The sequence below is a fragment of the Henningerozyma blattae genome, chromosome 9, assembly GCF_000315915.1.
Source record: "Henningerozyma blattae CBS 6284 chromosome 9, complete genome".
Classification (NCBI taxonomy): Eukaryota; Fungi; Ascomycota; class Saccharomycetes; order Saccharomycetales; family Saccharomycetaceae; genus Henningerozyma; species Henningerozyma blattae.
The window spans coordinates 719,424-731,742 of record NC_020193.1 but is presented as its reverse complement, the minus strand read 5'-3'; the positions used below and the strand labels follow the sequence as shown (position 1 = coordinate 731,742).

At 37.2% G+C, this 12,319-nt stretch overlaps 2 protein-coding genes and 1 non-coding gene across 3 annotated transcripts; 1 reads left to right on the top strand and 2 right to left on the bottom strand.

Moving 5' to 3' along the window:
* Positions 1-3,733: 3,733 nt before the first annotated feature.
* SFP1 (zinc-coordinating transcription factor SFP1) lies at positions 3,734-5,446 on the bottom strand (the record flags this gene model as incomplete). The annotated part of the gene is made up of 1 exon (XM_004182431.1): positions 3,734-5,446. The coding sequence occupies one exon, from the start codon at positions 5,444-5,446 to the stop codon at positions 3,734-3,736; it is 1,713 nt and encodes a 570-aa protein (XP_004182479.1).
* A 351-nt stretch (positions 5,447-5,797) lies between these two features.
* Positions 5,798-7,801, top strand: DUS3 (tRNA dihydrouridine synthase DUS3; the record flags this gene model as incomplete). Its single annotated transcript, XM_004182430.1, has 1 exon — positions 5,798-7,801. The coding sequence occupies one exon, from the start codon at positions 5,798-5,800 to the stop codon at positions 7,799-7,801; it is 2,004 nt and encodes a 667-aa protein (XP_004182478.1).
* A 1,300-nt stretch (positions 7,802-9,101) lies between these two features.
* TBLA0Itrna11Q lies at positions 9,102-9,173 on the bottom strand. Its single transcript has one exon. It is a non-coding gene; the product is annotated as a tRNA-Gln (tRNA).
* Positions 9,174-12,319: the final 3,146 nt, after the last annotated feature.

Below are 12,319 nucleotides of genomic sequence, written 5' to 3'. Positions count from 1 at the left end.
TGGTTAGCTTTTCAAGTGTCTGGGCAAAAATGTGGATCCTTCAATAATCTTTTAAACTTTTTAAATGATTTTTCTGTTTTTGAGGTACTCATAATAAGTGCAGAAGGATTTTCATTTCCAGATGGATGATCTGTTTCATGATAAGTTTATGGACCAAGTGTAACGTTAGTTTGATCATTGTCAAATTTAATTAAGATCTGGATATATAACGAGGTCCTATTTACCATTTCTTCTGAGAATTTGGAATTATCTATTTTATCAGAAGTTGCATCATCAATAAATAGTTTCTTAGTTTGATCTGAAGATAATAGTAGTTCCCTATTCGAATCTTGAAATCTTAATATGCTATTAAGAATAATCACCGGTAATATATATTGTGGTTTTAATCTGATTGTTGCATCAATTTGCAGCATCGTTCTTTTCATAGAATTTTGGCAAGTTTTCACATTCTTCTTCACCACTAACCAGCTTGTGAGTTAGTGAGAAATCTTCAGCTTTTAATATCCTTGAATTATTGGCATTTCTATTTCTAATCCATTGGATTATTTCAATACAGTAACATTTTTACTCACATATTCATCATCTTCAATTGTTTTCATCAAGGCCTCTTTGACCTTGTATTTTTTAGAATTTTTCTAATATCATTCTTACAATTGGAACAGTTTCAATTAAGTCATTGATGAGATTCATTCTATTTCTTGAAGTTATTGCCATTTTACCTAATGGGGCTATTCGTTAACTTTATATTTTTCAAAGGCTTTATAACATTCTTCTATTATGATAGAATTATTATCTTCTTCACAATAATAGTCTCAAAGTTGAGAGAACGAGTCAAGAGTAGGTGATGCCATTATTGGGTGTGTCTATCCTTGCCAATTTTTTTATTCGGAGTACTGCTCATCTTTAATATTTTTTTTTTTAAATCAATTTTTTTTAAATCAATATTAAGTGTAGTACTAAACTTATTATATCTATCATTATAATGTATAATTGTGGTTCTAATTAAATTTACAGGGCTCATAACACTCTATACACATATCTTAAATTGACAGTTGGTAGATATTTATCTCTTATTGCAAAGTTATTTAGTGATATTTATACTATCTTTAGTCAATCTCACTGATAACCCCTGTTATATAAATATGTTATTCCGTTACTTGTATATATATATATATATATATATATATAATCTATAATTAATAAGAAAACACTTCGTTAAAATAACAGTAAATACTTTGGTCATGATGGTATGTCGAACCTCCTGGAAAATATATTTTCATAGCATGCTGGTAATATTCGGTTTCCTTTCTAAACATTCTTAAGAAAAGTTTATAGAACGCTATATTCCCTATCAGATTAGTATACGATATTCTCCAGCAATTTAGTACGCAATATTATGCCCAGATTTTACATAGAACACGTAACCTAGTTATGTTAATTTTATTAATAAATGTCTTTCTCAACTCAATATGTTCAGATACAGTAGTGTCAATTGATGTCACTTTTATTTTATCTTCAGATATTACGATTATGCTAGTATATAGATTAAAGTTTCCAAAATAATGATCTCATACGTAGGCTTTCTTCCTGTATCTATAATTCTGCTTTGTATATTGAGATGGATGTCTTGTACTTGTTTCCTCCTTAGCACAGTAATATAGAAAGTTTCATTTCGTGTCAAGATGTAGTTGAATTTATTTACTAGTACCAAGAACTGGCAACTAATTAGGCCATTCCCCCAAAGTTTTCCTAGTTAGAGTAAAATAACAAAGGTCATGCCAATCTAAGTACTTAACATGAAGCCACGCACTTGTAACAAGTCATCCCCATTGATAAACCCCCTATTAGCAGTGATAATTGTGAATGACTAACATCCTGTCTTGTGAACTAGAAAGATTTTTACATCATTTTCCATATTTCAAATTCTTTATCTTTTCTCCAACATCTTGGAAATCCATCCGTTTAAACTAATTTTACAAAATTTAGGTAAAATTGCCTCCTTGATTAATTTAAAGTTTCTTTATCTATATATTGGGATAGTGATAAGACAAAGGAGATGGCATATCCATTCTCCACCTCGGCTATCGTATGATTGACGAATACTTATTGTTGAGGTTATTAAAAAAGGCAAAAGAGGCAAAAAAGGAAGAAAAAGAAAAAGAAAAGAATATCTTCTAAATGATTTGTCAATCTTTATATCACATTGTATTGGTTGATTTTAGCATATCGCTCCACCCTGACACCATATGTTGCATCATGCTGATTCGCAATATACTGGAATGATTCATAACATGTCATAGTAACAATCAATCTTGTGTTATATGTGAATGGTTGGCCAAGAGATAAGATTATTTCATTAAATTGCAATGTCGTAATATTGCTTTAATACACGTTGCGATATAATCGCTTATCACATATCATATATAATTGCAATTGCGTAATACAAATACAACCTAAATTAAATTAAAATGAGTTGTAATTGTCGTATCATCATACTAAGTAAGCCCTTGAAAGTTTTTACAGAATGTACATTAAATATAACAATGATTAATGGTTAGCCTTTTAAAAAGGGCGATCCGCCAATATTACAATATCATATCATAAAATAAAGTTACAAGACATACATGACGATTCACTAAATATAACATTTTATATTGCTTCTTTTATTTTTCATTTTTCTAATAACATACAGAAAGGCACAGATAAGGTTAAGATCTGCATCCCAAATAGGAAAAGATTTACCTCTAATATCAGTGATTTACACTTTAAATTGCCTAATACTGTTGCCCTTTGCACTTGCACTTTCACTTCACTTGCATTTGAATTTTGCAATATATCTATTTATATAGAGATGGGCAGTTACACCTTGAGATTCGTAAATGGTGATTCATGATTCCTGACATAAGATTCTCAAACGGCGATTCCCGATTCGCACAACGGCAATTTTAAGATCCGTGGTGGTTTGAGATCAGATCTAAACTTCGGTGCTTGATAAAGTATGTTGCAATAATGACGTCATGGTGACGGCATACTCGCGTGTGCTTCGATAATTGTTTCTTTTTTTCGTTTTCATTTTACTTTTCTTTTTTTATGATGGTGCGGCCTTTTCTGGGCAATGAAAAATCCGGGTAAAGCGTTTTGTTTATTACAAATTGATAATATACCAAAACCAAATATGCATATATCTTCATAGTAATAAAAATAAGTTTATAAATAATCTTGTATATAGTACGATATATCGTTTACTTACTAATACAGTAGGCGACTCTTCTGCAGCACCTGTTTCTCCACAGCACTTGCCCTGTCACAGTGCTTGCCCTGTCACAATACTTGTCCTTCCATAGTACTTGTCCTTCCATAGTAATTGCCCCTTGTCCTGACTAAAAAAACAATACTTGGTCAAAGTGTTTGTTACTAAATACTTGATCTAACTAATTGTTTTGTATTTTGTGAAATCAAAAAAAAGAATACGCCTACCAAAGTAAGCGTAGGGTGGGGGGGGGGGGAGGGTATTGTCCTAAATAGTCACTAAACACAGACATGCAGACGCACATGCAGACGCACATGCAGACGCAGACGCAGACGCAGACGCACATGCAGACGCAGACGCAGACGCAGACGCACATGCAGACGCACATTCACACGGACTCACACAGACTAATAATCAAAAAAAATAAATTATTAACAACCACTTGCTAACGCACTAGGCGCTTTGCTCGTAATCGCGCAATCGCTAATGTGTGGAATGCCCTCTATGATACTTCAATCCATTCAAATTCTTATACCTCTTACCACAGACCTCACATCTATACGGTTTATCCTTTTCATAGCCCATGCCATCAGGAAACGGTTCATTCGAGTCCGGATCAATGATGGTAAACGTGCCGTCTTGGTTTTCGTGTAATTTTTGGTTTTGATGGCCATGGATCTTGTGATACTTCAACCCGTTTTGGTTCTTATACGTCTTGTCACAGCCGATAACAGGACACTTGAACGGCTTGTGTTCTTCTCGGTCCATCACGTATAATCTTCTTGCAGGATCGTCTATATACCCGTTGTACTGTTTCTTTGCATGTGGTGGATCTATTGCAGGTTTAGACTTCAACGGGGTATGCTTAGAGAAAGGGTCATCATCTTGTTCATCGTCGTCGTCATCGTCGTCATCGTCGTCGACCTCGTCAACATCAACGTCGCCATGCACATCCACACTCTCATCAAACATCATCTTATTGGATTGAGGTCGGATAGTGGTATTGGTATTTGTTGTAAAGGGATCGGTGGTGTGCATGAGCGTGGGGAAAGACGGAGGAGGAGGGTGAAGGGAGGGTTGGTCATGTGGGGAATCGGGCGATACAAAGTCGAAATCGAATTCAGGAGGTTGAGTGGTGATATCTGGTAATTTGACCTTCTTGTTCAATTGCAAAAACACTTCGTTGGTGGCGATTGTATCGACTAGATTTGAGTTTGTTGTTGGAGCATAAGAAACGGAATTTTTCTTGTGACGAGAACGTGGATTGGAATGAGGTTTATTTTGTAAGGAATAGTTATCGAAAAGTGTGTTTTGCCTGCTACGCACTTGAGCGGCGGCGGCGGCGGCGGAGGAGGAGGAGGAAGACGATGTGTTGTTGATGGTGTTGTTGGCAGATGAGTTTGAAGTGCCGTTGCCGATGTTTATACTAGTAGTGGAGGTTGTAGTGGCATTGGCACCAGTGATGTGGGCTTCTTCGTAATGTCTTAATAAATCGTGCAAGCCTGGCAAGGATACGCCACAACAGGAATAATCTTTACAATACTGTTTTTCCAAATTCGAAAGAAAGGCATTGTGAGAGTTGTGAGATTGTAAGAAGCCTGTTGTTGCGGGTGCCGTGGTGGCTTGCGTATATTGATTGTTGATATTTAGACCCAGATGGGATGAGCGTCGAGAATCGTGCGGGAGTCCTCCCAATATACTATTCTTACGAGACTGGCGCAACGTAGCATGGAATTGGACTTCATCACGAAGCCAAGATCCAATGGCCAGAGACCCCCAGGTAACACCGCCCATTCCTTGGGCATGGAGTATAGAATCACGACGGACAGCTGTGCCGGTTATATCGATGGCAGAACTACTCTGATGAGGCGTTTGTGTTGGAGTGGCCATTGTCGTTGGCGTGTGAGGAGTGGGGGGAGCAATGGTGATGTGGGGGGAAGTATTGCTGAAAGAGTTTGGTCCTGAGCTTGTGCTTGTGCTTGTGCTTGTGCTTGTGCTTGTGCTTGTGTTTGTGTTTGTGCTTGTATTTGTGCTTGTATTTGTAGCTACACTTGGATTAGTAATAGAGATGTGAGAAGAGTGAGAAGGCACGTGAGAGACAGAAGGAGCTAGATGGGAGGCAACATGAGAAACATGAGAGGCCACGTGAGAGGCCTCAGGCTCGGCGGCTGGGTCGTGGAGCGTCGCGGAGAACATGGGTGGGGGGCTGCTGGGGGGCTGGGCCGGGCGCAGGCCGCACAGTTATATACTGCGCGACGGTGCTGAGCAATGCTGGGAAGCACAGCGTTGCGAAGCGTTGCGAAGCGATGCCAGCTGGGGCCGGACAGACAGGGTGTCCGGGCGGACAGCAGCCGGCAGCCGGCGTGTGCGGGTGACATGCTCCACCCGGACAGGGCCGTGGTGTCCGGGTGGGCCGTGGTGTCCGGCTCTCGCGCCCGGGTAAAACTGGCCATGCCCACGCGTATAAAAAGTGGCCGGCAACACAAAACACAGCAATGCGAAAAAGGACAGGCCACAGAGCAAGACAGAAGATAAAGACGCGAAGCCATGTCCGAAAACAAACCGCTGGGGCTGTCCGGAACTACAAGCGAGAGCAAGAGTGAGAGCAAAATTGAACCCTGTCTGCCCGCAAAACGTGCCCTGGAAGGCGAGCAGCCCAACGAGGCCTCGAAACGAGCCCTAACCGAACAGCCTGGAACCGCACGTGTGCTGCCCCAGTTTAGGGTTGCAAACGACCCGTTGAAAGACGGTGAAGGTGCCGCTGGCGCTGTCAACCCTGACAATGCTAATGAGGGTGGCAACGCCAAAGCAAAAGCAAAAGCCAAAAAACGTAGAGGCCAGAATAAAGACCGTGACAATAGACAACCCAAAGAACAAAACGCATTGTGTCCCAACCTGGTCCTGGGCCAGACCACGTGCCCTCGCCGTGAGACTTGTCGTCATGAACATGATGTTTCCAAATACTTGTCGTTAAAGAAACCAGAAATCATCACGTCATATTTCCCCACTTGTCCCAACTTCTCCACCCTGGGGTACTGTCCCATGGGCTTCCGTTGTAGGTTCCTATCCACCCATTCTGCAAACACCACAGATTCCAGCACCAACAATCCCAATTCCGATTTGCATGCCGATCCGCAGCCGCAATTGTTGCCCAATGCGGCAATGTCTGCGGAAAACCCACTCTGGCTGGCAAACCACGAAATCAACAAGATCGACCCGCAAAAGAAACGTGAGCTGGCAAGAAAACAGATCGCTTTCGTCAAGAGTGACTTCGTCGTCGATATCATGGAGGCGCTACGGAACGCTCCGATCCCCAATGCAAATCCCGTTTCAGGCCCCACCCAATCACAACAAGATCGTAGAAAGGAATTGATCAACAAATATAAAGATACTCGGTTTTTCGCCCAGGAGAAAAAACCTTTGGATTTACATGGCAAAAAAATCTTGGCTCCTTTAACCACCGTAGGTAATCTACCTTATCGTCGTTTGATGAGGAAACTTGGTGCAGATGTGACGTATTCTGAAATGGCCTTGGCGTTGCCGATGATTCAAGGCACTTCTGCCGAATGGGCTTTACCCACTTCACACATTTCTGAATCTCAAGGCTATGGGATTCAACTAGCTTGTTCTAAACCTTGGCAAGCTGCAAAAGCTTGTGAAGCAATTTCTACTTGTCTTGATACCACTTCTGCCATCTCCGAAATCAATTTGAATTCCGGTTGTCCCATTGACTTGTTACATCGTCAAGGTGCTGGTTGTGCCATGATGGAAAACCCTGCCAAATTGATTCGTTGTTTAAATGCAATGAATTATACTTCAAACGATATTCCAATCACTTTGAAATTAAGAACAGGTGCCAAGGATAACCATCCAATCGCCGATACGTTAATTACAAGAATCGTACAAGAAACAGACGTTGCAGCATTCACTTTACACGGTAGATCTCGTCAACAACGTTACACAAGAGATGCTGATTGGAATTACATTTCTCAAACCGCAGCCGCATTAAGAATGGCAGAACAAACACGTTTGGAAAATAAAGATGATCGTGATTCTTCCCAGTCTCGTATCCAATTCGTCGGCAACGGTGATATCGATAACTATCAAGATTGGCACAGGATCCTGGATTCAGATTCCAACATCGATTCCTTGATGGTCGCGAGATCCGCGTTGATCAAGCCATGGATCTTCGAAGAAATCGACGCCCAACAACATCTAGACAAGTCCAGCTCCGAAAGATTGCAAATCTTGCGCGATTATGCCGATTTCGCCATGCAGCATTGGGGCACCGACGAATACGGGATCGCCACTTCAAGAAGATATTTCTGTGAATTCATGTCTTTTTTCCACAGATATGTCCCCGTCGGAGTATTGGAAAGGGTCCCCATTAGAATGAATCAAAGAGTCGAAAAATGGAAGGGAAGAGACGAGTTGGAAACTTTGATGGCTTCTGAAGATTCAAGAGATTGGATCAAATTGAGTGAGATGTTTTGGGGGAAAGCTGAGGGGTTTGTTTTTGTGCCAAAACATAAGAGTAGTATGAGGGGGTGAGAGTGGCAGATGAGCGTGGCATACGAGCGTGGCGAGTTGCCACTACATAACTGTATATTAATTGTATAATAGTTTAACAATAGAATGTTCTTGTGCTAGTGCATTTTCTTGTGCTAGTGCATTTTCTTGTGCTAGTGCATTTTCTTGTGCTAGTGCATTTTCTTTTGCTAGTGCATTTTCTTTTGCTTACATAATACCATTCGCCCTGGCAACCCGTGTAGCCGCCGATCAATGCCGAAGGCAAGAATGTTGGTTACTAAAGAGGCCTGGTACATCCAGACAAGCCATGCAACAGACATCTATATGTATTATGTTCCGGAAAACTTGTGTCTGACGAGTCACGGCTCTTATATAAGAGGAACGTTCTGTGAAGATGGATATTCAGAATGAATATTCTGATTAACGAAACACAATCTAATTTTATATTAATTCCTGGCTGAATTCGAAAATCGGGTAACATATACATTTATATGGCAAGAATTATAATTGACCCTAGTACAATCTACGACACACTTGGTAATCCCTCCAGAATCCCTACATGTCTCGTAGTCTGAGCTACGTTAGTCACGTGTATAAATCAGGATCACGTGATAACGGAATGAACATGTAGATTAACAAGTAAGTGAATCATGAACATAAATTCTATTTAAGAATCTAAAGCTAAAAGAATAAACTAGAGGGTTAAAGTAGAACAAAGAGGTAAGAACCAGAAAAACAAAAAGGACGAAATACAAAAGATGGAAGTGTATAGTGAACAAATCGGAACGTAATAATAATAATATTTAACTTACGTAGGCTCGGGTATATAATTGTACAGTTTAATAAACAGTTGGTATTAAACTAGCAGCCAAAAAGATATACTACTGGGAGTAGCAAAGCTGTCACAATTTTTGTGATTCCAATCTATGTATCTTGTAAATTTCTCCTCCTTCTTCTATTGCAGCAAGTCGGAGTTCTAACTATATTATACTTGGTATAAAGGCTCTATTTATCTAACGATGTATGTATGGTGATTAAGATGTTAATATTTTTCTCTAGACTTAGAAACTCAACCCGTTCGTTGCTTTCTTCGGTCTGAGCTTTCTTCATTTGTTCTTCGTGTAAGATTGTTCTTCGTGTAAGATTGTTCCTTTTTATATTCACATTCTCGAGTTCTTGTTCTATGTTTGTTTTTCGTGTCACGTGATTAGTGTCTGACCTTGATAAATCTATACATAATTATTAATTCTTGAAATCACGTGATACATATTCTTAGAATATGTGACAAAAGCTTAAAATTGTTACAAGACAAAAAAAATTAAGGTCTTACCCGGATTCGAACCGGGGTTGTCCGGATCAAAACCGAAAGTGATAACCACTACACTATAAAACCCTTTTCGGAAATTTTTTATTAGAGATCCCACTAGTACGTACGTTAGAATATGCTGGGATTGTCAATATTAGGCATAAAATGAAGTTGAGGTGACATAAACAAAATAGAGATGAAGCTTTTAGAAGTATAGAGAGGAACTTCTTACTTCTTTACTTGGTGGTTTCTTTTTTTCTATTCTATCTAAAAGAAGTCCAAGAGAAGTTTCATGTTGAGACAGAGAAATCTTGTCCCTTTATATACAATTTATTTGGTGTACAGATACTTGATAATTGTAACTGGTTATTAGCAAAAGGTCAATTAATATGCATAAGTAGTTGTTCTTTGGAATTGGGTTAGTGACGTTAGATCTAAGAAGTTTATTCTTGGTTCTATCTGAGCAATATATAAATCTCTTGTCACTATGATTACTGTAACTTGCCTGCTTATCTTTTCATTTGCATATAAACAAAAACCTCGCTTAAGTTTATGCTAAAGTTTGTTGTTTATACATATATGAAATATAGAAAGAACAGAACTTTGCCTGATTCAGAAACATCTTAATAGAATACAAACATTTAATAGCGGTAGCCTCAGTGTAAATAAAGTTGGATTATAAGGGGGAAAACTAATTTGATTTTTCTTGCATTTCCATTGTTATTTGGCATGTCTGATCAGTTTTGAGCATTGCCTAGATTCAATTCAAAAAAGTGATACGTTTGTGTTTGTGTTAGCAATTAGGAGTATTGTTATTAATGGAAAAAAGGGATGTCAGTTTCAGTGCTTAATCTGTACGTTCTATCTGCTTGAGAATATATTTCTGAAAAGTTAACACCTAGGCGGTTAGATAGGCCAATATATGGATTACTGGGGTGAGCATCATTGATGATGTTTTTTTTAAAAAACAAAACTATGGCAGCTAATGAAAAAATTTCAATGATGTATGAAGGAAAATTTTTTTTTTAGTAAATGAAACTAAACTTTGTATTCTAGATTATTTTTTCGAATTATCGTAAAATATTATAACATCAACTACATCAGTATTAAGCTAAGTGCGTATTGAAATGTCAAGTTAATCAGCCGTTTATAGCCTGGAGATATATATCAATAAGTAAAAAAGAAAATGTTTTTTTTTATTTTTTAAAGGTAAAACTAATTTTTGATAATGTGTTAAAAGAAAATCATTATGATATATATTGCCGTTAGCTAATCCACGAAATGCTGTTTTAATAATTTCTTGAAATAAAATCATATTAACTGGATCTATCTTCATCTATTTAATATTTCTTTCCTCTCATTAAATATAATTAGTTTACCCACTCAAGAATATTCCACTATATTATATAGTAATACAAATATTTGCAAGCCTCGACGTGGATATTTTAAAACAAAAATATATATATATATATATATAAAAATAACCAGTATTAGGATGTTTAAAAAGATGAAAAGATCAGAAGTTCCCCCTACCAAAACTATTTTAGGTAACTATTCATTGCTTTGTAATAAAACATTTTTCAAGGATTAATTTTTCGCATTGATAGATACCACTACTAATGACACTACCAGCTAACTCATTACAACCAATTCCAATACAATGGCAAGCGTAATAGGAGAGGTTTGAGCGGCTGGGACTTTAAGAAATTCTTACTTTTATTGTTTTAAATTTTTCAGGTGATAATTTTGATGGCCCAGTAGTTGAATTTAAAGCTTGAAAGAGGAAATGCAACTGTCCAGTAAACCTGTTTGTGGATGACTCCGAAAGAGAATATTGGCTAATGCATGTTGCTAGTGATACTTTAAAATTTTACGCATCTGCGTGGTTCATAAATAATGAGAAAGAAATCCAAGCCATGGACCAATTAGTACAAGGTCTAACTACAGAATTCGGCAGTACTCGTCCAAAATATAAAAGTTTACAAGTTCTTTTAAACGTCAGATTTAAATGTGACGTTGAGAAATTTAGTGGGTCATTTAATGATGTTTATTCTATCTTTTGTAACAATAAGCTTACTAAGAAGGAGCTTGAAACTAATTTTTTTTTTCATTCCCTCAGTTCCTCCAGATGTATATGCAATGTTAATATGAAAGATTTGACTATGAAAGATTTGAACAAGAGCAGAGAGAACATGATGCAGTAATGGAGCGGTTGTTGGAAATAATTGCGGAATAATGCTGGCGCGAGAGATTTGCTGGCGCGAAGAAGTTGCTATGATTTACGTGCATATTGCTGATGAGACAGTAAATATTATGTAAATAAGAAGAATTCAATTAAAAAAATATAAGTCATATAAAAGGAAACCAAGAAACGTTTATTTTTGGGGAAATTATTTTTGAAGTTTACACTACGATTAAAGAATAAAATATCATCAAAAAATTTTACAAAAAAAAAAAGAAAAAAAAATAGTATAAAACTCTTTAATATCAATGTCATTTACTAATAATCCAAGCTGCAACAACTGTCAAAATTGTCAATGTACTACCTGTGAATGTTCATCATGTGGTTGTACTCAATGTCCTGTAAAGGTATGCAATTGTATAGATTGTAGATGTTCTGATTGCAAATGTTCTGAAAAGAACAAATATAGCTGTGGATGTTCAGAAAAACCAAAAAACGATTTTGAATGCTCTAAGAAAAAGAATATTTGTGGATGCTCCGATGAAAATAATAATTCCTGCAAATGTATTGGAAGCAAAGATTCAAGTTGCACATGCAAAGACTGCACCTATTCTCCAGTCAAATGTGACTCTTGTTCTCCATGTAAGTGTGAAGCTTGCAAATACCCTACAAAGCAAAATTGAGAAAAGTAAAATGGCGGAGAAAAATGCAATATATTCATTTAATGATGTAATATTTCTCATTTTTATCTCCAAACTAACTAAAAAGTAGTAGTACGGAATGGTAAATATTCAAGTAATATTTGAGAAACACTAGAAATTCAACCAAAAATTTGGAGCACGTATACTTTGAATATTTATCCAGAAGATTATATTATATGTTTATATAAATATATATCTCAAGGCAATAGTTTGTAATCACTACTCAAGAAGAAAATATATGTAGCTGTTGTCTTGAGCTTGATAAAAAGAAATGAAAGATTATGTATATGACTATATATTGTTTTATAAAATATGCATAATTTTTTATATTTGAACGAAACTATAAGATA